The sequence below is a fragment of the Chiloscyllium plagiosum genome, unplaced genomic scaffold, assembly GCF_037043375.1.
Source record: "Chiloscyllium plagiosum isolate Xiang-an unplaced genomic scaffold, Cpla_swu_hap1 HiC_scaffold_9, whole genome shotgun sequence".
NCBI classification, from domain to species: Eukaryota; Metazoa; Chordata; class Chondrichthyes; order Orectolobiformes; family Hemiscylliidae; genus Chiloscyllium; species Chiloscyllium plagiosum.
In genome coordinates this window covers 95,870,244-95,895,526 of record NW_028270147.1, presented here as the reverse complement: position 1 = coordinate 95,895,526, position 25,283 = coordinate 95,870,244, and the positions used below count along the sequence as shown (strand labels likewise).

At 55.2% G+C, this 25,283-nt stretch overlaps 1 protein-coding gene across 2 annotated transcripts in view; it reads left to right on the top strand.

Moving 5' to 3' along the window:
- LOC122548037 (uncharacterized protein KIAA1614-like) overlaps positions 1-25,283 on the top strand; it is a 200,047-nt gene that overhangs the window by 125,935 nt on the left and 48,829 nt on the right. For both annotated transcript variants that reach the window (XM_087990290.1, XM_087990289.1), the window contains 3 exons: positions 8,664-8,889; positions 11,792-12,032; positions 17,901-18,019. In XM_087990290.1, coding sequence (XP_087846416.1) covers positions 8,664-8,889; positions 11,792-12,032; positions 17,901-18,019 — 586 coding nt within the window. The remainder of the gene's footprint in view (positions 1-8,663; positions 8,890-11,791; positions 12,033-17,900; positions 18,020-25,283) is intronic.

Sequence of the window (25,283 nt, the reverse complement as noted above, 5' to 3'; positions counted from 1 at the left end):
CCCCGGGGGACAGTACCGGGACACAGTGCTCCCCGGGGGGATAGTACCGGGACACAGTGCTCCCCGGGGGGACAGTACCAGGACAGAGTGCTCCCCGGGGGACAGTACCAGGAGAGTGCTCCCCTGGGGGACAGTACCAGGACACAGTGCTCCCCGGGGGACAGTACCGGGACACAGTGCTCCCCGGGGGGATAGTACCAGGACACAGTGCTCCCCCGGGGGGACAGTACCAGGACACAATGCTCCCCTGGGAGACAGTACCAGTACACAGTGCTTCCCGGGGGACAGTACCGGGACACAGTGCTCCCCGAGTGGACAGTACCGGGACACAGTGCACCCCTGGGGAACAGTACCCGGACAGAGTGCTCCCTGGGGGAACAGTACCGGGACAAAGTGCTCCCCGGGGGGAAGGTACCGGGACGCAGTGCCCCCCCGGGGGACATTACCGGGACCCAGTGCATCCTGGGGGACAGTACAGGGACACAGTGCTACCCGGGGGGGACAGGACAGAGACACAATGCTCTCCAGGGGGACAGTACCGGGACACAGTGCTGCCCGTGGGTCAGTACCGGGACACAGTGCTCCCTGGGGGGTCAGTACCGAGACACAATTCTCCCCCGGGGGACAATACAGGGACACAGTGCGACTCGGGGGACAGTACCCGGACACAGTGGTCCCAGGGGGTCAGTACGGGGACACGGTGATCCCCTGGGGGACAGTACCGGGACACAGTTCTCCCCGGGGGAGACAGTACCGGGACACAGTGCTCCCCTGGGGGATAGTACCGGGACACAGTTCTCCCCGGGGGGGACTGTACCAGGACACAATGCTCCCCTGGGGGACAGTACCGGGACACAGTGCTCCCCCAGGGGACAGTACGGGACACAGTGCTCCCCGGGGGGACAGTACCAGGACTCAGTGCTCCCCTGGGGGACAGTACCGGGACACAGTGCTCCCCCAGGGGACAGTACGGGACACAGTGCTCCCCGGGGGGACAGTACCAGGACACAGTGCTCCCCGGGGGGGACAGTACCAGGACACAATGCTCCCCTAGGGGACAGTTCCAGGACACTGTGCTACCCGGGGGACAGTACCGGGACACAGTGCTACCCCAGGGGTCAGTACAGGGACACAGTGCTCCCCCGGGGGGGACAGTACCAGGACACAGTGCTCCCCGGGGGGGACAGTGCCAGGACACAGTGCTCCCCGGGGGTCAGGACCTGGACACAGTGCTCCCCGGGGGGACAGTACCGGGACACAGTGCTCCCCGGGGGGATAGTACCGGGATACAGTGCTCCCCGGGGGGATAGTACCGGGACACGGTGCTCCCCGGGGGGATAGTACCGCGACACAGTGCACCCCGAGGGGACAGTACCGGGACACAGTGTTCCCCGGGGGGGATAGTACCGGGACACAGTGCTCCCCGGGGGGACAGTACCGGGACACAGTGCTCCCCGGGAGGACACTACCGGGATACAGTGCTCCCCGGGGGGATAGTTCCGGGACACGGTGCTCCCCGGGGGGACAGTACCGGGACACAGTACATCCTGGGGGACAGTACAGGGACACAGTGCTCCCCGGGGGGTCAGTACCGAGACACAATGCTCTCCAGGGGGACAGTACCGGGACACAGTGCTCCCCCGGGGGGACAGTACCAGGACACAGTACTCCCCCGGGGGGACAGTACCAGGACACAATGCTCCCCTGGGCGACAGTACCAGGACACAGTGCTCCCCGGGGGACAGTACCGGGACACAGTGCTCCCCGGGGGGGCAGTACCGGGACACAGTGCTCCCCGGGGGGGACAGTACCGCGACACAGTGCACCCCGAGGGGACATTACCGGGACACAGTACATCCTGGGGGACAGTACAGGGACACAGTGCTCCCCGGGGGGTCAGTACCGAGACACAATGCTCTCCAGGGGGACAGTACCGGGACACAGTGCTCCCCCAGGGGGACAGTACCAGGACACAGTGCTCCCCCGGGGGGACAGTACCAGGACACAATGCTCCCCTGGGCGACAGTACCAGGACACAGTGCTCCCCGGGGGACAGTACCGGGACACAGTGCTCCCCGGGGGGACAGTACCAGGACACAATGCTCCCCTGGGCGACAGTACCAGGACTCAGTGCTCCCCGGGGGACAGTACCGGGACACAGTGCTCCCCGGGGGGGCAGTACCGGGACACAGTGCTCCCCGGGGGAACAGTACCGGGACACAGTGCTCCCCGGGGGAACAGTACCGAGACACAGTGCTCCCCAGGGGAACAGTACCGAGACACAGTGCTCCCCGGGGGAACAGTACCAGGATGCAGTGCTCCCCAGAGGATAGTACCGGGACACAGTGCTCCCCGGGGGGTCAGTACCGGGACACAGTGCTCCCCGGGGGGTCAGTACCGGGACACAGTGCTCCCCGGGGGGTCAGTACCGGGACACAGTGCTCCCCGGGGGGATAGTATCGGGACACAGTGCTCCCCGGGGGGACAGTACCGGGACACAGTGCTCCCCTGGGGGACAGTACCAGGACACAGTGCTTCCCGGGGGGACAGTACCGGGACACAGTGCTCCCTGGGGGGATAGTACCGGGACACAGTGCTCCCCGGGGGGTCAGTACCGGGACACAGTGCTCCCCGGGGGGATAGTATCGGGACACAGTGCTCCCCGGGGGGACAGTACCGGGACACAGTGCTCCCCTGGGGGACAGTGCCAGGACACAGTGCTCCCCGGGGGGACAGTACCGGGACACAGTGCTCCCCGGGGGGACAGTACCGGGACACAGTGCTCCCCGGGGGACAGTACCGGGACACAGTGCTCCCCGGGGGACAGTACCAGGACACAGTGCTCCCCGGGGGGACAGTACCACGACACAGTGCTCCCCACGGGGGACAGTACCAGGACACAGTGCTCCCCGGGGGACAGTACCGGGACAAAGTGCTCCCCAGGGGGACAGTACCGGGACACAGTGCTGCCCGTGGGTCAGTACCGGGACACAGTGCTGCCCGTGGGTCAGTACCAGGACACAATTCTCCCCCGGGGGACAATACAGGGACACAGTGCGCCCCTGGGGGACAGTACCGGGACACAGTGCTCCCCGGGGGGGACAGTACCAGGACACAATGCTCCCCAGGGGGACAGCACCGGGACACAGTGCTCCCCCGGGGGACCGTACCAGGACACAGTGCTCCCAGGGGGACAGCACCGGGACACAGTGCTCCCAGGGGGACAGTACCAGGACAAAGTGCTCCCCTGGGGGACAGTACCAGGCCACAGTGCTCCCTGGGGGTGACAGTACCAGGACACAATGCTCCCCTGGGGGACAGTACCGGGACGCAGAGCTCCCCGGGGGGACAGTACCAGGACACAATGCTCCCCTGGGGGACAGTACCGGGACGCAGAGCTCCCCGGGGGAATAGTACCAGGACACAGTTCTCCCCGGGGGACAGTACCGGGACACAGTGCTCCCCGGGGGGATAGTACCGGGACACAGTGCTCCCCAGGGGGACAGTACCAGGACACAGCGCTCCCCCGAGGGACAGTACCGGGACACAGTGCTCCCCGGGGGGATTATACCGGCACACAGTGCTCCCCGGGGGCACAGTACCAGGACACACTGCTCCCCTGGGGGACTGTACCAGGACACAGTGCTCCCCGGGGGACAGTACCGGGACACAGTGCTCCCCGGGGGACAGTACCGGGACACAGTGCTCCCTGGGGGGATAGTACCAGGTCACAATGCTCCCCTGGGAGACAGTACCAGGACACAGTGCTTCCCGGGGGATAGTACCGGGACACAGTGCTCCCCGGGGGGACAGTACCAGGACACAGTGCTTCCCGGGGGATAGTACCGGGACACAGTGCTCCCCGGGGGGTCAGTACCGGGACACACAGCCCCCCCGGGGGGACAGTACCGTGACACAGTGCTGCCCGGGGGGTCAGTACCTGGACATAGTGCTCCACGGGGGGACAGTACCAGGACACAGTGCTCCCCAGGGGGACAGTATCGGGACACAGTGCTCCCCTGCGTAACAGTACCGGGACACAGTGCTCCCTGGGGGTCAGTACCTGGACACAATGCTCCCCAGGGGGACAGTACCAGGACACAGTGCTCCCCTGGGGGAACAGTACCAGGACACAGTGCTCCCCGGGGGACAGCACCGGGACACAGTGCTCCCCGGGGGGAAAGTACCGGGACGCATTGCCTCCCGGGGGGACATTACCGGGACACAGTGCTACCCGGGGGACTGTACCGGGACACAGTGCTCCCCGGGGGGATAGTACCAGGACACAGTGCTCCCCGGGGGACAGTGCCAGGACACAATGCTCCCCTGGGGGACAGTATCAGGACACAGTGCTCTCCGGGGGACAGCACCGGGAGACAGTGCTCCCCGGGGTGGACAGTACCGGGACACAGTGCTCCCCGGGGGGAAAGTACCGGGACGCATTGCCTCCCGGGGGGACATTACCGGGACACAGTGCACCCCGGGGGGGACAGTACCGAGACACAATGCTCTCCAGGGGGACAGTACCGGGACACAGTGCTCCCTGGAGGGTCAGTTCCGAGACACAATGCTCCCCCGGAGGACAATACAGGGACACAGTGCGCCCCTGGGGGACAGTACCCGGACTCAGTGCTCCCCGGGGGTCAGTAAGGGGACACAGTGATCCCCTGGGGACAGTACCGGGACACAGTTCTCCCCGGGGGGGACTGTACCAGGACACAATGCTCCCCTGGGGGACAGTACCGGGACACAGTGCTCTCCCAGGGGACAGTACGGGACACAGTGCTCCCCGGGGGGACAGTACCGGGACACAATGCTCCCCTGGGGGACAGTTCCAGCACACAGTGCTACCCGGGGTACAGTACCGGGACACAGTGCTCCCCCGGGGGGACAGTACCAGGACAGAATGGTCCCCTGGGGGACAGTACCGGGACACAGTGCTCCCCGGGGGGACAGTACCAAGACACAGTGCTCCCCGGGGGACAGTACCGAGACACAGTGCTCCCCTGGGGGACAGTACCAAGACACAGTGCACCCCTGGGGTCAGTACCGGGACACAGTGCTCCCCAGGGGGCCAGTACCGGGACACAGTGCTCCCCGGGCGGATTGTACCGGGACACAGTGCTCCTCAGGGGGACAGTACCGGGACACAGTGCTCCCCGGGCGGATTATACCGGGACACAGTGCTCCCCGGGGGGATAGTACCGGGACACGGTGCTCCTCAGGGGGACAGTACTGGGACACAGTGCTCCTCGGGGTGTTAGTACCGGGACACAGTGCTCCCCGGGGGGATAGTACCGGAACACAGTACTCCCCTGGGTGGACAGTACCAGGACACAGTGCTCCCCGGGGGGGGACAGTACCAGGACACAGTGTTCCCCCGGGGGGGACAGTACCGGGACACAGTGCTCCCCGGGGGGACAGTACCGGGACACAGTGCTCCCCGGGGGGACAGTACCGGGACACAGTGCTCCCCAGGTGTTCAATACCGGGACACAGTGCTCCCCGGGGGACAGTACCAGGACACAGTGCTCCCCGGGGGGACAGTACCGGGACACAGTGCTCCCCAGGTGTTCAATACCGGGACACAGTGCTCCACAGGGGACAGTACCCGGACACAGTGCTCCCCGGGGGGACAGTACCGGGACACAGTGCTCCCCGGGCGGATTGTACCAGGACACAGTGTTCCCTGGGGGGACAGTACCGGGACACAGTGCTCCTCAGGGGGACAGTACCGGGACACAGTGCTCACCAGAGGGGTTAGTAGGGGGACACAGTGCTCCCCGGGGTGTTAGTACCGGGACACAGTGCTCCCCGGGGGGATTGTACCGGGACACAGTGCTCCTCAGGGGGACAGTACTGGGACACAGTGCTCACCAGAGGGGTTAGTAGGGGGACACAGTGCTCCCCGGGGGGATTGTACCGGGACACAGTGCTCCTCAGGGGGACAGTACTGGGACACAGTGCTCACCAGAGGGGTTAGTAGGGGGACACAGTGCTCCCCGGGGGGATAGTACCGGGACACAGTGCTCCCTGGGGTTGGTGCTGGAGCACACTGCCCGGGACACCGTACTTGCCCTCATCCTTGATAACCTGTTGGCTGCAGATGTATCTCCAGGTTGGGAAGAGTAACCGCAGCAAAGTGGTTGTGGAGCGGAAATCCCACCTTCACATTGAAAATTCCCTCCGTCGTGTCATGTGGTACTGTCCCCGTGCTAAATGGGACAGACTTCAAACAGATCTCGCAACTCCCGACTGGGCTTCCATGTGCCGCTGTGGGCCATTAACAGCAGCAGAATTCTACTCCAGCACAATCCACAACCTGATAACAAGAGGCGATGGGAAACTGAGAGGAACGAGAAACTCAGTTAATGTTTGGGGTCTGATATGCCTCCTTTTCGGAACTGAAAGTAGTTGGAGAGCTTTTAATTCTGTTTGCGGAGTGAGTAAGTGGAACAAATGATGAGGATCTTACAACCAAAAGACAGCTGGAGTGATAATGGTGGGAGCAGAAGGAAGCCATTCAGCCCATCTAGTCTGCTTCACCATCCAATGAGGTCAAGGCTGATGTGATAATCCTCAACTCCACTCTTCCGCCTTTTCCCCTCCTCATTTCAAAAGATAAGTCTCTCTACCTCAGCCTTGAATGCACATAATGACTCAGCCTCGTCAGCCGTCTTCGGGAAAGAATTCCGCACATTCGCTGCCATCTCAGAGAACGAGTCCCTCATCATCTCGCTCAGAAGTGGGTGCCCCCTTGTTCTGAGATGGTGCCGCCTGGTCCTTGACTTTCCCACAAGGGGAAATGGCCCCTCTCTCACGTTCCCTAAGAATCGCGTATGTTTCAATAAGGTCTCTTCTTATTCTTCCGAACCCCACTGAGCATATGTCCAACCTACTCAACCTTGTCTCACAAGGCAGTCCCTCCATTCCCAGGAACAGCCGAGTGACTCCCTTCTGGACTGCCTCCAAGCCAGTGTATCTTTGTATCCCGGCTGTGGTTTAATTGCATAGTTTTAGCAAAGCCTCCATATTTTGTATTCCATTCCCATTGAAATAAAGAACGGCATTCCATTTGGTTTCCCTATTATCTGCTGAACTTGGATGCGAGCTTTTCGAGATCTATGCGCAATCGCTCCCAAATCCCCCTCTGCTGCAGTTCCTTGCAGTCTTTCTCCATTTAAATAGTAGTCAGCTCCTCTATTCTTCCTGCCAAAGGGTACAGCCTTACACTCGCCCCACAGTATGTTATGGCAGAGCTAACTCAGTAGGGCTGGCTGAACCACTACTTCTCCTTCATGTTACGATCTTAAAATGTTTGACACCATTCCAGGACAAAGCAGCCCGCTTGATTGGCACCACATCCACTCCCCCCCCCCCCCCCAGTAGCAGCGGTGTGTACCATCTACAAGGCGCACTGCAGAAATTCACCAAAGATCCTCAGACAGCACCTTCCAAACCCACGACCACTTCCATCGAGAAGGGCAGAGAACACTGTCCCCTGCAAGTCCTCAGCTGAGCCATTCATCATTCCTGACTTGGAAACACATCGCCGTTCCTTCAGTTTCACCAGTGGGAGGTCTACCTGCCCCAAGTGCATTTCAATGGTTTAGCTCAGAACCACTTTCTCAAGGGCGAGTGGGAGGGAAATAAATGGGCGTCCAGCCGGTGACACTCACATCCCATGACAGAGCAGAACATCTCGCACACTGATCTGAAACATGGTTTTATTTGGTTGTTATGGCTTGGATTCCTTCTTTTCTATTACATGGGTGTTGAGGACTGTACTTAGTGGATACTGGGTGAATAGCTATCTGCAATCAGTAAGGTATGTCGAGCAGAGTAGGAGTATGTAGGGACACAGGCTGGATTCATGAACGTGTAGGGACAGGGGTTGTCTGAGGGGACATGATGGTGCATAGGGGGTTTGGATGGGACATGGGTTGGCATGGGGAAACGTGGGGATCATTGGTGGAACAGTGTCTCGGAGTGGACATGAAGGAGGCGTGAGGGTCAGAGGGGACATGGGGTAGATGAGAGGGCATGGGGAGGAGGGGAGGGTGTGAGAACATTGTGTGGCGTGGGGCTGCCCCCTCCCCCACCCCAAACTGAGGCGGGTTCATCTCCGCAGGCCCCACTCACTGCCTTGGGTTTGTCAAGGATGCTGCCTGGATTGAATTTACCCAACTCTCCTGCACATTCACCAAACCCCTGACCGTTCTCCCCTGCTCTACAGCAAATCTCGAGTAAATGCCAGTCGGAGGTGGGTCTTGAGCGAGGGGTTATTTTGTGCATTGAGTTTTATTCAAAACCTTCTGCATTAGTCCCCAAATGTGTTAAAACCATGCGTTCCCAGTAACATGCCGGTACAGCCTCTCTCACACTCACTCTCTCTCTCTCACTCTCACTCTCTCACTCCCTCTCATTCTCACTCCCTCTTCCCCTCTCTCTCTCTCACACACACACTCTCTCTCACTCCCTCTCTCTCTCTCAGACTTTTTCTCACTCGCACTCTCACACCCTCTCTCTCACTCTCACTCCTTCTCCCTCTCCATCTCCCTCTCTCTCTCAATCTGACTCTCTGTCTCTCACTCCCTCTCTCTCAACTCTCTCTTATTCCCTCTCTCTCACTGACTCACTCCCTCTCACTCTCTCCATTTTAGCAGGCAGGGAGCTGACAACAGTGAAGATATGGCCCCACGCCAACACTGACAGATCGGAGGTGCCAACTCCAGTCGGAACATCAGATCTGGGTGAGTGCCAGAGGTTGGCACAGCCTCCTGAGACAGGCCCCATTGCCGCTGAGTCCAGCACCAGGCCAGGCGTCAGCAGAGAGAGTCCTATCCACCACTCGAACAGCCTGCCTTCAGAGGACAACCAGGTACCAGGGTGAGTCTGTGTTTCATTTTCTCTTTGTGGGGACCAAGTGGCTTCTCTGTGCCCCACCTCCCAAGTAGGCCTCAGGCTCCAGACCTCAAGGCCCAGAAGCAGTTGACAAGCTTCAGTGGGTCCTGCGTTTGCCACAGTAACGGGTCAGTACCAGAGAGTGTTCATTGTGTAAGGACACAAGTATCAATGAAAGGCAGCACCTCCATCAGCCGGGCCTCAATAGGGAGCACTCTCCCCTTGGCCTCACAATGTCGTTCCATTCCTTGGACATTAACCCATCATCCAGGCTGAGAATGCAGTGTGGTACTGAGAGGGTGCAGCACTGTCAGAGGGTCAGTACTGAGGGAGGGCTGCACTGTCAGAGGGTCAGTGCTGAGGGAGTGCTGCACTGTCAGAGGGTCAGTACTGAGGGAGGGCCGCACTGTCAGAGGGTCAGTACTGAGGGAGTGCTGCACTGTCAGAGGGTCAGTACTGAGGGAGGGATGCACTGTCAAAGGGTCAGTACTGAGGGAGGGCTGCACTGTCAGAGGGTCAGTACTGAGGGAGGGCTGCACTGTCAGAGGGTCAGTACTGAGGGAGTGCAGCACTGTCAGAGGGTCAGTACTGAGGGAGGGCTGCACTGTTGGAGGGTCAGTACTGATGGAGTGGTGCACTGTTGGAGGGTCAGTACTGAGGGACTGGTGCACTGCTGCAGGGTCAGTACTAAGGGAGCGCCGCACTGTCAGAGGGTCAGTACTGATGGAGTGATGCACTGTTGGAGGGTCAGTACTAAGGGAAGGCTGCACTGTCGGAGGGTCAGTACGGAGGGTGTGCCGCACTGTCGGAGGTTCAGTGCTGAGGAATTGCCGCACTGTCAGAGGGTCAGTACTGAGGGAAGGCTGTACTGTCGGAGGGTCAGTGCTGAGGGAGTGCCGCACTGTCAGAGGGACAGTACTGAGGGAGTGCCGCACTGTCGGAGGGTCAGTACTGAGGGAGTGCCGCACTGTCAGAGGGTCAGTACTGAGGGAGTGTCACACTGTCGGAGGGTCAGTACTGAGGGAGGGCCGCACTGTCGGAGGGCCAGTACTGAGGGAAGGCTGCACTATCACAGGATCAGTACAGAGGGACGGCCGCACTGTCAGAGGGTCAATACTGAGGGAGGGCAGCACTGTCACAGGGTCAGTACTCAGGGAGGGCCGCACTGTCACAGGGTCAGTACTGAGGGAGTGCTGCACTGTCAGAGGGTCAGTACTGAGGGAAGGCCGCACTGTCACAGGGTCAGTACTGAGGGAGTGCCGCACTGTCAGAGGTTCAGTACTGAGGGAGGGCTGCACTGTCAGAGGGTCAGTGCTGAGGGAGTGCTGCACTGTCAGAGGGTCAGTACTGAGGGAGGGCTGCACTGTTGGAATTACTGTCTTTCACCATTACACTGAAATCTTGCCTTCCTTGTCAGCACCACTTTAAAGATCCCAGAATACTTTGGGAGAAGAAGTTGGCAGTTAATTAAAGAGGAATTCATGGCTGTGAAGCACTTTGGGATGTCCCTCCATCTGATCATTGCCAAAACAGGTTAATTTGTTTCAAGTTCAGGGCAATGCTGACAGTAACAGTCTCCTGAAGACGGGTTTCTACCAAGTCGAGAGACTAATTACAGAAGCTGTGGTTCGCCTTACACAGACTGAAACTTAAAAGAGAATGTAGTTCATTCACCCCCTGGCTCCCCAAAGCCTGTCCACCATCACCAAGGCACCAGTCAGGAGTGTGATGGAATACTCCCCACCTGCCTGGATGGGGGGCAGCTCCAACAACACTCAAGAAGCTCAACACCATCCAGGACAAAGCAGCCCGCTTGATTGACACCACATCCACAAACACCCACTCCCTCCACCACTGACACTCATGAGTAATTGTACTAACTATCTAAGATGCACTGCAGAAATTCACCAAAGATCCTCAGGCAGCATCTTCCAATCCCACGACCACTTCCATCTAGAAGGACAAGGGCAGCAGATACATGGAAACACTATCACCTGAAGGTTCCCTCCAATCCTTGGTTTCTTGATGCCACACTCGGTTAAATGCAGCCTTGGTGTCAGGGGGCTGTCTCTCTCACCCTACCTCTGGAATTCAGCTCTTTTGTCCATGTTTGGACCAAGGCCGTAATGAGGTCAGGAGCTGAGTGACCCTGGTGGAACCCAAACTGGGCCTCACTGAGCAGGTTATGGCTGAGCAGGTGCTGATTGATAGCGGTGTTGATGACACCTTCCATTGCTTTCCGGATGATGGAGAGTAAGACTGATGGGGTGGTAATTGGCCGGGTTGGATTTGTCCTGATTTTTGCGTACAGGACGTACCCGGGCAATTTTCCACATTGTCGAGTAGATACCGGTGTAGTAACTGTGCTGGAACAGCTTGGCTAGGGGGAGCGGCAGGTTCTGGAGCCCAAGTCTTCAGTATTGTTGCCGGAATGTTGTCAGGGCCCATAGCCTTGATAGTATCCATTCCCTCCAACCGTTTCTTGGTAACACGTGGCATGAATCGAATTTGGCTGAAGACTGGTGTCTGTGATACAAGCAGGAGTAGGCCGATTTAGCCCCTCAAACCTGCACCACCATTTAAGATGATCTTGGCTGATCTCATCTCAGCCTTAACTCCACTTTCCTGCCTGCTGTCCGTCACCCTTCCAACCCATTCTTAATTAAAAGTCCGTCTATCTCCTCCTTAAATTTACCCAGTGTCCTGGCATCGGTCGCACTGGTGCACAGCAAGATCCCACAAAGCAGCAGTGAGATAACAGCAGATTACAGATATTATACCCTGTGTGACTGACCCTCCCGGAGTGAGCATCCCCCTCCCCCTCCCCCACCTGTTCCTAGTCTACAGTAGGAGCTATCTGTGACTGACCCTCTGTTTTGTTGTGCAGAGACCCCAGCAACAGCCCCCGATGTCTGTGCATTACCGAGAGCCAGCAGAGACCGCGCTCTGCCCTGAGAGCCTTCCTCTCTTCCATTGGACACAACACTGTCAGGAAGCTCAGCAAGCTCCGCTCAGCCAGCATGGAGCAGCTTAGCCCCCGGTCGGCAGACCCTCGGCCTACAGCCCTGAGGAGCGAGGAGGTCAAAGCAAGGCTGAGGAAGAGTCCTTCTCTCCAGTCTCTCCAGCTGGTGGGTACTGCGGCCCTCACTGAGATCCAGCGTCAAATTGCACAGCCCTCGCCGTTCAGTCGTTCCCGATCGTACTTACCCTGCACCTCCTCCATCTTTTACACAGGACGTAGAAACTCTGCAAAAAAAAAAAAAATTCAAAGGGACAATAGACAGTAAACAATTAGCGGGAAAGATTGAAGGCTGGGAAGACCAAAAGGTGACCTCACCGAGGTGTTTGAAAATTACAGGCGAGTCTGCTTGTTGTGGAGATGGTGTTGGCAGTCCAGACCGAGGGGCTATAAACATGTACAGGAGCACAGGCCATTCAGCCCCTCAAGCCTTGAATTAGGTTATGGATGGCCTGTCACCTGCCCCCTCAGCCAACCTTCAGATAATCAGGGATGAATCCATAGGGAGTTCAGGGAAAACAAACAAAACTGACAGGGTGGTGAGTTTGCAGGTCTCACTATTGCCTGCTGCCAAGTGGGATTAGATTAGATTCTCTACAGTGTGGAAACAGGCCCTTCGACCCAACACGCCCACCCCGACCCTCCAAAGAGAAACCCACCCAGACGCATTCCCCTACCCTATATTTACCCCTGACTAATGCACCTAAAACTGTGGGCAATTTAGCATGGCCAATTCACCTGAGCTGCACACCTTTGGTCTGTGGGAGGAAACCGGAGCACCCGGAGGAAACCCACACAGACACGGGGAGAACGTGCAAACTCCACACAGACGGGTGGGAATCGAACCCAGGACCCTGGTGCTGTGAGGCAGCAGTGCTAACCGCTGAGCCACCATGTGCACCGATGGAGACGACGTAGGGTCAGATTGATCTGCCGTGATCCTACCGTGTGCTACAGTAAGCTCAAAAGGCTGAATGGCCCACTCCTGCTCGTGGTTTCTGTGTACACAGCCTATTTCTGTGCTGCTCATTTGGTCTTCCCGAGCCTGGAGTTCTGGCAGCACGTGAGCTCCACCTGCTGGGCTTTCCAAGAATGGTTATCATGCAGCCAGCCCACGCTCAGACTGATGTGGAGGTGCCAGTGTTGAACTGGAGCTTACAAAGTTAAAAAAAAATCACACAACACCAGGTTGTAGTCCAACAGCTTTATTTGGAAGCACTAGCTTTCCGAGCGCTGCTCCTTCATCAGGTGGTTGTGGAGTGTAAGATCATAAGACACAGAATTTATAGCAAACGTTTTCAGTGTGATGCAACAAAATGACATATTGAAAAACAGTCCAGTTCAATATATCATTTCAGTTGCATCGCACTGGAAATACATCCAGGGAAGTTATTTGGGTGGAACTGAGAGATAAGAAAGGGATGGTCACCTTATTGGGATTGTATTATACACCCCCTAATAGTCAGAGGGAAATTGAGAAACAAATTTGTAAGGAGATCTCTGTTATCTCTAAGAATAATAGGGTGGTTATGGTAGGGGATTTTAACTTTCCAAATACAGACTGGGACTGCCATATTGTTAAAGGTTTAGATGGAGAGGAATTTGTTAAATGTGTACAAGAAAACTTTCTGATTCAGTATGTCATTGTACCTACTAGAGAAGGTGCAAAACCTGACCTACTCTTGGGAAATAAGGCAGGGCAGGTGACTGAGGTGTCAGTGGGGGAGCACTTTTAGGGCCAGTGACCATAATTAGATTAGATTACATTACATTACATTACAGTGTGGAAACAGGCCCTTCGGCCCAACAAGTCCACACCGATCCGCCGAAGCGTAACCCACCCATACCCCTACATTTACCCCTTACCTAACACTACGGGCAATTTAGCATGGCCAATTCACCTGACCTGCACATCTTTGGACTGTGGGAGGAAACCGGAGCACCCGGAGGAAACCCACGCAGACACGGGGAGAACGTGCAAACTCCACACAGTCAGTCGCCTGAGTCGGGAATTGAACCCGGGTCTCTAATTCTATTAGTTTTAAAATAGTGATGGAAAAGGATAGACCAGATCTAAAAGTTGAAGTTCTAAATTGGAGGAAGGCCAATTTTGATGGAACTTTCAAAAGCTGATTGGAGGCAGATGTTTGCAGGTAAAGGGACGGCTGGAAAATGGGACACCTTCAAAAATGCAATAACGAGAGTCCAGAGAAAGTATATTCCTGTCAGGGTGAAAGGAAAGGCTGGTTGGTGTAGGGAATGCTGGATGACTAGAGAAATTGAGGGTATGATTAAGAAAAAGAAGGAAGCATATGTCAGGTAGACTAGATTACTTACAGTGTGGAAACAGGCCCTTCGGCCCAACAAGTCCACGCCAACCCTCCGAAGAGCAACCCACCCAGACCCATTCCCCTACATTTACCCTTTCACCTTACACTACGGGCAATTTAGCACGACCAATTCACCTAACCTGCACGTTTTGGACTGTGGGAGGAAATCCACACAGAGAGAATGTGCAAACTCCACACAGACAATTGCCTGAGGCAGGAGTTGAACCTGGGTCTCTGGCACTGTGAAGCAGCAGTGCTAACCACTGTGCCACCATATAGACAGGATGGATCGAGTGAATCCTATGAAGTGTATAAAGGCAGTAGGAGTATACCTAAGAGAGAACTCAGGAGGGCAAAATGGGAAATGAGATAGCTTTGGCAACTAGAGTTAAGGAGAATCCAAAGGGTTTCTACAAATACATTAAGGACAAAAGGGTAACTAGGGAGAGAATAGGGCCCCTCAAAGATCAGCAAGGCGGCCTTTGTGTGGAGCTTTAGGAGATGGGGAAGATACTAAGTGAGTATTTTGCATCAGTGTTTACTATGGGGAAGGACATGGAAGATGTAGACTGTCGGGAAATAGATGGTGACATCTTGAAGAATGTCCATATTACAGAGGAGGAGGTGCAGGATGTCTTGAAACGCATAAAAGTCGATAAATCCAAAGGGCCTTTTTCTGTGCTGTACATCTCTATAACCTCCTCCCATCTCATTTCCTGCATCCGTTGCACTTGGTGTGCTCTCCGCTACATTGGGGGGGGGGGGCCAAGCGCCAATTCGTGGACCATTTAAGGGACCCAAATACCCCTGCTGCCCTGTGGCCGACCACTTCAACTCCCCCTCACTCCCCCAAGGGCATGAAAGTCCTGGGCCGCCCCCCCACTGCCAAATCATCCTCCACTTCGGAACCCGACAACCACATGGTATCAACATAGACTTCACTAGTTTCTTAATCTCCCCAAACCCCCACCTCATTCCAGATCCAACCTTCCAACTCGACACCACCCCCTGACCTGTCCTACATGTCCATCTTCCTTCCAACCTATCAGCTCCAGCCTTTCCACCAACCTATCACAATCACCCCACCACCTACCTCCACCTATCGCCTTCTCACCTACCTTCTCCCCCCGCCCCACCCCCACACCCCTATTTATATCTCAACCCCCCCACCAAAACCCCCACCCCACATTCCTGATAAAAGGTTTAGGCTGGAACTGTCAACTCTCCTGATCCTTGGATGCTACCTGACCTGCTGTGCTTTTCCAGCGCCACACTTTTCGACTCTGACTCTCCAGCATCTGCCATCCCTAACTTTCTCCTAACCCTGTCCAAGACCGGTTACACCCGAAACGTCGACGTCTCCACCTCCTGATGCCGCCTGGCTTGCTGAGTTCTTCCAACCTCCTGCCTGTCTTGCATTGCTTAGGCCAGGACATTGTTTTATCCACACTGATATAAGGTGGACACTTGTACTCTCTGTTACAAAATCACTGATGGGGGAGCAGAAACTTATTAGTCTCAAAACTGACAGGCTATAATCCTCAGGAAAGGTTGAACCAGGATTGGGTGGAGGGCTTTTTTTTAAATCTTGAGATATGGTTCAGGCAGAGGGACTGTAAACATGACTGGGAGATACAGGGGTTGAGGTGGGGTTTTGATTTGATTGATTTATTGTTGTCACATGTACCTAAGTACAGTGAAAAGTTTTGTTTTGTTTTGCATCCAGTGCAGACAGATCATACATACAAAGATCATCGGTGATTGAACAGAGTGAAAAATACAAAGTTACAGCTGCAAAGAAGGTGCACAAAAAGCAAGATCAATGTTAGATTTGAAATTTAAGAGGTTTCAGAAGTTTAATAACAGTGGGGAAGAAGCTGGTCTTGAACCTGTTGGTACATGTGTTTTAAGATTTTGTATCTCCTGCCTGATGGCAGAGGTTGGATGAGATTATAACTGCGGTGGGAGGGGTCTTTTATGATGCTAGCTGCTTTCCCGAGGTAGCGGGAAGTATAGATGGAGTCAATGGATGGAGGTTTGGCTTGTGTGCTGGTCTGGGATGTGTTCACTACTCTCTGTAGTTTCTTGCAGTCCTGGGCAGTGCGGTTGCCATAACAAGATGCATCCAAATAGAATGCTTTCTGTGGCGCATCGATGAAAGTTGGTGAGAGTCTTTATGGACGTACCAAATTCCCAAGGAAGAAGAGACTTCGTGACTGTTGCATCAATTTAGGACGGATTACTGTGTAAGAGCAAGTCAATGGGTCTGATTGGAAACCTCAGCCAAAGGGGACATCGTCAGCACAATGGGCCAAATGGTCCCTTTCTGTGTTGTACGGTTCAAATTGAATTGGACGCTGAGGAAATGTAAGTTTGCAGATGACAGTAGGATAGATGGAGGGACAGGTAATGTGGAAGACGCAGGGAGTCTGCAGAAAGACTTGGACAGGTCAGGAGAGTGGGTATAGAAGTGGCAGACGGAGTGCAATGTGGGAAAGAGTGAGGTTGTGCACTTTGGTAGGAAGAGTAGAGGTGTAGGCTATTTTCTAAATGGGGAAAGGCTTTAGAAGTTGAAGCACAAAAGGACATAGGCGTCCTCGTTCAGGACTGTCTTAAGGTTAACATGCAGTTGGCATTTATTTCAAGAGGGCTAGAATACAAGAGCAGAGATGTGGTGCTGAGGCTGTTTAAGGCTCTGGCCAGACTGCATTTGGAATATCTGAAGGACGTGCTGGCCTTGGAGGAGGTCCACAGCAGGTTTACAAGAATGATTCCAGGGATGAAGGGCTTGTCATATGAGGAGATGTTGTGGACTTTGGGTCTGGACTCGCTGGAATTTAAAAGGATGAGGGGGTGATCTGATTGAAACTTACAGAATACCAAGAGGCCTGGATTGAGTGGACATAGAGGAGATGTTTCCCGTTTAGAAGAGATGAGGACGTGAGGGCACAGTGTCAGAGTGAAGGGACGACCCTTTAGAACTGAGCTGAGGAGGAATTCCTTCAGCCACAGGATGGTTAGTCTATGGAATTTCTTGCCACAGAGGGGTGTGGAGGCCACATCATTGGGTGCATTTAAGGCAGAGATTTATAAGGGAATCAATGATAACCAGGAGAAGGCAGGAGAATGGGGTTGAAGTACATATCAGTCATAATGGAATGGTGGATGAGACTCATTGGGGTCTTCTAACCTATGGTCTAAATCCAAGAGTAACTGAAAGTGTTTAACTGAGAAGGGGTTAGAGGGAGACGAGTGGAGAAAATTTGGTTTGGATTTTAGAACGGTGCTCGATACCCATAAAAACTCATGGAGGCACCCCAGGATTCTGACGGGAATGGGAGCGATGTTCATTCACCAAGTGGCTGTGTTGTGTAGTGGAGAACCGAAGCCTCCTGGTTGCTTGGTGCTTGGTGATGGTGTCAGGGAGTTGGCTCTGACCATTGAACCTGTTTTTTTGCGTTGAAAGACTAATAATCCCGTGGGACCCGAGGATAAGGGGTGGTGGAGATTTCACTGACAATCCATTAGATCTTATTAATGAGACTGTTCCTCTCTGTCTGTGTGCTTGTAACCAGAGGTAAAAGTTTTAATGCCAACATGACACGTGCATGGAATGGGTTCAGTGCAGTTCTGTCATCTTCTACTAGGTATCCCCATTGGCTTACCTGAGGAAAGCTGTGTCCTTCCAATCTCTTCACCCTCAGGTGAGAAGAAATCATTCCAGTTCCTACCTGGTGGAAGAGGTGCCGCCTGGATTGGGAAGCAGGTAGGGTTGATTCTGAGGAACACTGACTGTGGGTCAGGCCAGGATGAAGGATAAGCCTTTGAGGATTTCATCCTTGCTGTCAAATCCCTCTGTACCTTTTTTCCCCACCCGCCTCCCCTCTGCCATCTCCAAAAGCCCACAACCAGCCCCTGCCAGGATCTCTGAACTCTGTCGATCCTGCCCTCTGACACTTCCACAGGTTGAATGACAAATTCTGCCCCTTTGCTTTGGACTTTCCCACGAGTGGAAATCGTTTCTGTCCTGTCAGATCGATGAATCAATTTAAATACCTCAAAGACATCAACCTTTCAAATCTTCTAAACTCAAGGCAATGCAAGCCTCGTCTATACCACAGAAGTTCAGCTTTGGGACTCGGGTGGTTCAGTGGTAGTGTTCCTACCTTTTGACAAGGGAGCCTGCGTTCAAATTCCACCTGCTTCAGAGCTGTGTGATAACATCTCCGAACAGGGTGATGAGAAAATCTCGAGAATTTGCAGTTTAGCTCCCCCAGAAGAGATTTACCAGATGTTGCCGAATATGCAAGATTTGAGTTATGAAGAAACGCTGGATAAATAGGCTGGGACTTTTTTCATTGGAGCATAGGAGGTTGAGGTGAAAGTGAGGACTGCGGATGCTGGAGATCAGAGTCAAAAGGTGTGGTGCTGGAAAAGCGCAACAGGTCAGGCAGCATCCGAGGAGCAGGAAAATCGACGTTTCGGGCAATTTGCCCTTCATCAGGAATGACCTTCATCAGGAACCACCCGAAAGCCATTCCTGATGAAGGGCTTTTGCCCAAAACGTCGATTTCCCTGCTCCTCGGATGCTGCCTGACCTGCCGTGCTTTTCCAGCACCAGACATTGGAAGTTGAGGGGTGACCTTATCGAGGTTTATAAAATCATGAGGGGCATGGATAGGGTGAATGGTAGGTGTTTTTTTACTTTCCCTCGGGTGGCGCATTTCAAGACTAGGGAGTGTATTTTTCAGCTGAGAGCGATTTTAAAAAGACATGAGGGGCAACATGTGTGGAAAGAATGGCCTGAGGAAGTGATGGATGTGGGTACGGTTACACTCTTTGTAAGACACTTCAGTATGTACATGAACAGGAAAGGTTTGGGAGGGATATGGGCCAGGAGCAGGCAGGTGGGAGTAATTCAGTTTGGGATTATGGTTGGCACGGACTGTTTGGAAGGAAGGGTCTGTTCCTGTGCTGTATGACTCTACGTGCTGTGACCTCCATTACAGGGAGGCAGGTTTGACCAACCCTTGCTGGCCTTAAAACCCACGAGAGGGTAGTGGAGAGCAATATGCCCACCTGTTTGGATCGCAATGACTGAAGATGTTTCCCCCATCGCCCACAGCCAGACAAGAGGTTGAATTTGGCACCTTCTAGCCTTGTTTACCCAGCTTTAATTTACCCAGCCAGACATTTCATTTACCGTCATCCCTCCGGCCATCTGTCCTCTGCACCACCTACCGGTATATTGCCATCCCTCGGCAGCTCTTTTCAGTCGCAATTATGGGTACTAGTATTACCCGGTCCCCCTGCAGCTTTGAGGGTAGAAGGTGAGTTTGCAGGTTATCAAAAGAGGGAGAATTGATTTTCAGCTTAAAACTGAGGTGTATTTAGTTATCCAGACGGTAAAACTGGTTTAAAATAAGCCCCATAATACTTGGAAATGAGTATTCTGGTGGGACTGGAGCTCAATTTAAGAACACAAGGTAAGTTAAAGGGGATGTTTTGCCCTGGTATTTTGGGGGTCAGGAGTTTCTGGGTTAAGATCTCACTCTGCAGATTTGGGTGTTAAATCCAGGCGGAAGCTGCATTGTTGGAGAAGCAGGGATTTTAGCTCTAAGTGGGTATTAAAAAGTGTAAAAGATATTTTCTAAATTAATTGTTCAGAGATAATGCGCCACACCTCTGGAGCAGGTGGAACTTGACACTACCACCATATCATAAAAGCGCTATGAGTCAAGGTTGTGGGTGAAGAGTGCTCATGGAAAGCACCTCGGACTCCGAGAGTAGTTCTGGGGGGTGCTAATTATCAACAGAGCTCCTACACACAATGAAACAGCAAGCCCCAACACCACCTTCTGTATGGGATTGGGGACATTCAGTAAACAACAGTAATCTCCAGAAGAGCTACAGATTTAGAACAGGTTATAGAGACCAGAAGACATAGGAGTGGAAGTAAGGCCACTCAGCCCATCGAGCCATGGCTGACCTTCTGACAGTGCTGCACTCCCTCAGTACTGACCCTCCGACAGTGCTGCACTCCCTCCGTACTGACCCTCTGACAGTGCTGCACTACCTCAGTACTGACCCTCTGACAGTGCTGCACTACCTCAGTACTGACCGTCTGACTCTCTGACAGTGCTGCACTGCCTCAGTACTGACCCTCTGACAGTGCTGCACTCCCTCAGTACTGACCCTCTGACAGTGCTGCACTCCCTCAGTACTGACCCTCTGACAGCACAGCCATCCCTCAGTACTGACCCTCCGACAGTGCGGCCCTCCCTCAGTACTGACCCTCTGACAGTGCTGCACTCCCTCAGTACTGACCCTCTGACAGCACAGCCTTCCCTCAGTACTGACCCTCCGACAGTGCGGCCCTCCCTCAGTACTGACCCTCTGACAGCGCAGCACTCCCTCAGTACTGACCCTCTGACAGTGCGGCACTCCCTCAGTACTGACCCTCTGACAGTGCTGCACTCCCTCAGTACTGACCCTCTGACAGCACAGCCTTCCCTCAGTACTGACCCTCCGACAGTGCGGCCCTCCCTCAGTACTGACCCTCTGACAGCGCAGCACTCCCTCAGTACTGACCCTCTGACAGTGCGGCACTCCCTCAGTACTGACCCTCTGACAGCACAGCCTTCCATCAGTATTGACCATCTGACAGTGCTGCACTCCCTCAGTACTGACCCTCTGACAGTGCGGCACTCCCTCAGTACTGACCCTCTGACAGCACAGCCTTCCATCAGTATTGACCTTCTGACAGTGCTGCACTCCCTCAGTACTGACACTCTGACAGCACAGCCTTCCCTCAGTACTGACCCTCTGACAGTGCTGCACTCCCTCAGTACTGACCCTCTGACAGTGCTGCACTCCCTCAGGACTGACCCTCTGTCAGTGCTGCACTCCCTCAGTACTGACCCTCTGACAGCACAGCCTTCCCTCAGTACTGACCGTCTGACAGTGCTGCACTCCCTCAGTACTGACCCTCTGACAGTGCTGCACTCCCTCAGGACTGACCCTCTGTCAGTGCTGCACTCCCTCAGTACTGACCCTCTGACAGCACAGCCTTCCCTCAGTACTAACGTCTGACAGTGCTGCACTCCCTCAGTACTGACCCTCTGACAGCACAGCTTTCCCTCAGTACTGACCGTCTGACAGTGCTGCACTCCCTCAGTACTGACCGTCTGACAGCACAGCCTTCCCTCAGTACTGACCGTCTGACAGTGCTGCACTCCCTCAGTACTGACCCTCTGACAGTGCTGCACTCCCTGAGTACTGACCCTCTGACAGCACAGCCGTCCCTCAGTACTGACCGTCTGACAGTGCTGCACTCCCTCAGTACTGACCCTCTGACAGTGCGGCACTCCCTCAGTACTGACCTTTTGACAGTGCGGCACTCCCTCAGTACTGACCCTCTGACAGCACAGCCTTCCCTCAGTACTGACCGTCTGACAGTGCGGCACTCCCTCAGTACTGACCCTCTGACAGTGCTGCACTCCCTCAGTACTGACCCTCTGACAGTGCTGCACTCCCTCGGTACTGACCCTCTGACAGCACAGCCTTCCCTCAGTACTGACCCTCCGACAGTGCGGCCCTCCCTCAGTACTGACCCTCTGACAGCGCAGCACTCCCTCAGTACTGACCCTCTGACAGTGCGGCACTCCCTCAGTACTGACCCTCTGACAGCACAGCCTTCCATCAGTATTGACCATCTGACAGTGCTGCACTCCCTCAGTACTGACCCTCTGACAGTGCGGCACTCCCTCAGTACTGACCCTCTGACAGCACAGCCTTCCATCAGTATTGACCTTCTGACAGTGCTGCACTCCCTCAGTACTGACACTCTGACAGCACAGCCTTCCCTCAGTACTGACCCTCTGACAGTGCTGCACTCCCTCAGTACTGACCCTCTGACAGTGCTGCACTCCCTCAGGACTGACCCTCTGTCAGTGCTGCACTCCCTCAGTACTGACCCTCTGACAGCACAGCCTTCCCTCAGTACTGACCGTCTGACAGTGCTGCACTCCCTCAGTACTGACCCTCTGACAGTGCTGCACTCCCTCAGGACTGACCCTCTGTCAGTGCTGCACTCCCTCAGTACTGACCCTCTGACAGCACAGCCTTCCCTCAGTACTGACCGTCTGACAGTGCTGCACTCCCTCAGTACTGACCCTCTGACAGCACAGCTTTCCCTCAGTACTGACCGTCTGACAGTGCTGCACTCCCTCAGTACTGACCGTCTGACAGCACAGCCTTCCCTCAGTACTGACCCTCTGACAGTGCTGCACTCCCTCAGTACTGACCCTCTGACAGTGCTGCACTCCCTCAGTACTGACCCTCTGACAGCACAGCCTTCCCTCAGTACTGACCGCCTGACAGTGCTGCACTCCCTCAGTACTGACCCTCTGACAGTGCGGCACTCCCTCAGTACTGACCTTCTGACAGTGCGGCACTCCCTCAGTACTGACCCTCTGACAGCACAGCCTTCCCTCAGTACTGACCGTCTGACAGTGCTGCACTCCCTCAGTACTGACCCTCTGACAGTGCGGCACTCCCTCAGTACTGACCTTCTGACAGTGCGGCACTCCCTCAGTACTGACCCTCTGACAGTGCTGCACTCCCTCAGTACTGACCCTCTGACAGTGCTGCACTCCCTCAGTACTGACCCACTGACAGTGCTGCACTCCCTCAGTACTGACCCTCTGACAGCACAGCATTCCCTCAGTACTGACCCTCCGACAGTGCGGCCCTCCCACAGTACTGACCCTCTGACAGCGCAGCACTCCCTCAGTACTGACCCTCTGACAGTGCGGCACTCCCTCAGTACTGACCCTCTGACAGCACAGCCTTCCATCAGTATTGACCATCTGACAGTGCTGCACTCCCTCAGTACTGACCCTCTGACAGTGCGGCACTCCCTCAGTACTGACCCTCTGACAGCACAGCCTTCCATCAGTATTGACCTTCTGACAGTGCTGCACTCCCTCAGTACTGACACTCTGACAGCACAGCCTTCCCTCAGTACTGACCCTCTGACAGTGCTGCACTCCCTCAGTACTGACCCTCTGACAGTGCTGCACTCCCTCAGGACTGACCCTCTGTCAGTGCTGCACTCCCTCAGTACTGACCCTCTGACAGCACAGCCTTCCCTCAGTACTGACCGTCTGACAGTGCTGCACTCCCTCAGTACTGACCCTCTGACAGTGCTGCACTCCCTCAGGACTGACCCTCTGTCAGTGCTGCCCTCCCTCAGTACTGACCCTCTGACAGCACAGCCTTCCCTCAGTACTGACCGTCTGACAGTGCTGCACTCCCTCAGTACTGACCCTCTGACAGCACAGCTTTCCCTCAGTACTGACCGTCTGACAGTGCTGCACTCCCTCAGTACTGACCGTCTGACAGCACAGCCTTCCCTCAGTACTGACCGTCTGACAGTGCTGCACTCCCTCAGTACTGACCCTCTGACAGTGCTGCACTCCCTCAGTACTGACCCTCTGACAGCACAGCCTTCCCTCAGTACTGACCGTCTGACAGTGCTGCACTCCCTCAGTACTGACCCTCTGACAGTGCGGCACTCCCTCAGTACTGACCTTCTGACAGTGCGGCACTCCCTCAGTACTGACCCTCTGACAGCACAGCCTTCCCTCAGTACTGACCGTCTGACACTGCGGCACTCCCTCAGTACTGACCCTCTGACAGTGCGGCACTCCCTCAGTACTGACCCTCTGACAGTGCTGCACTCCCTCAGTACTGACCCTCTGACAGTGCTGCACTCCCTCAGTACTGACCCTCTGACAGTGCTGCACTCCCTCAGTACTGACCCTCTGACAGTGCTGCACTCCCTCAGTACTGACCCTCTGACAGCACAGCCTTCCCTCAGTACTGACCCTCTGACAGTGCAGCACTCCCTCAGTACTGACCCTCTGACAGTGCTGCACTCCCTGAGTACTGACCCTCTGACAGTGCGGCCCTCCCTCAGTACTGACCCTCTGATCGTGCTGCACTCCCTCAGTACTGACCCTCTGACAGTGCTGCACTCCCTCAGTACTGACCCTCTGACAGTGCGGCCCTCCCTCAGTACTGACCCTCTGATCGTGCTGCACTCCCTCAGTACTGAACCTCTGACAGTGCAGCCTCCCTCAGTACTGGCCCTGTGACAGTGTGGCACTCCCTGAGTACTGAACCTCTGAAGTGCAGCCCTCCCTCAGTACTGACTCTGTGACAGTGCGGCCCTCCCTCAGTGCTGACCCTCTGACTGTGCTGTACTCCATCAGTACTGACCCTCTGATAGTGCTGCACTCCCTCAGTATTGACCCTCTGACAGTGTGGTTCTTCTTGAGTCCTGACCCTACGACAGTGCGGCACTCCCTCAGTACTGACCCTCTGACAGTGAAGCATTCCCTCTGCACTAACCCAATGACAGTGCAGCACTCCCTCAGTACTGACCCTCTGACAGTGTGGTTCTTCTTGAGTCCTGACCCTACGACATTGCGGCACTCCCTCAGTACTGACCCTCTGACAATGCGGCATTCCCTCTGTACTGACCCTCTGACAGTGCTGCACTCCCTCGTACTGACCCTCTTACAGTCCAGCACTCCCTCAGTTCTGACCCTCTGACAGTGCAGCACACCCTCAGTACTGACCCTCCGACAGTGCTCACTCCCTCAGTACTGACCCTCCGACAGTGCTCACTCCCTCAGTACTGACCCTCCGACAGTGCTGCACTCCCTCGTACTGACCCTCTGACAGCACAGCATTCCCTCAGTACTGACCCTCCGACAGTGCGGCCCTCCCTCAGTACTGACCCTCTGACAGCGCAGCACTCCCTCAGTACTGACCCTCTGACAGTGCGGCACTCCCTCAGTACTGACCCTCTGACAGCACAGCCTTCCATCAGTATTGACCATCTGACAGTGCTGCACTCCCTCAGTACTGACCCTCTGACAGTGCGGCACTCCCTCAGTACTGACCCTCTGACAGCACAGCCTTCCATCAGTATTGACCTTCTGACAGTGCTGCACTCCCTC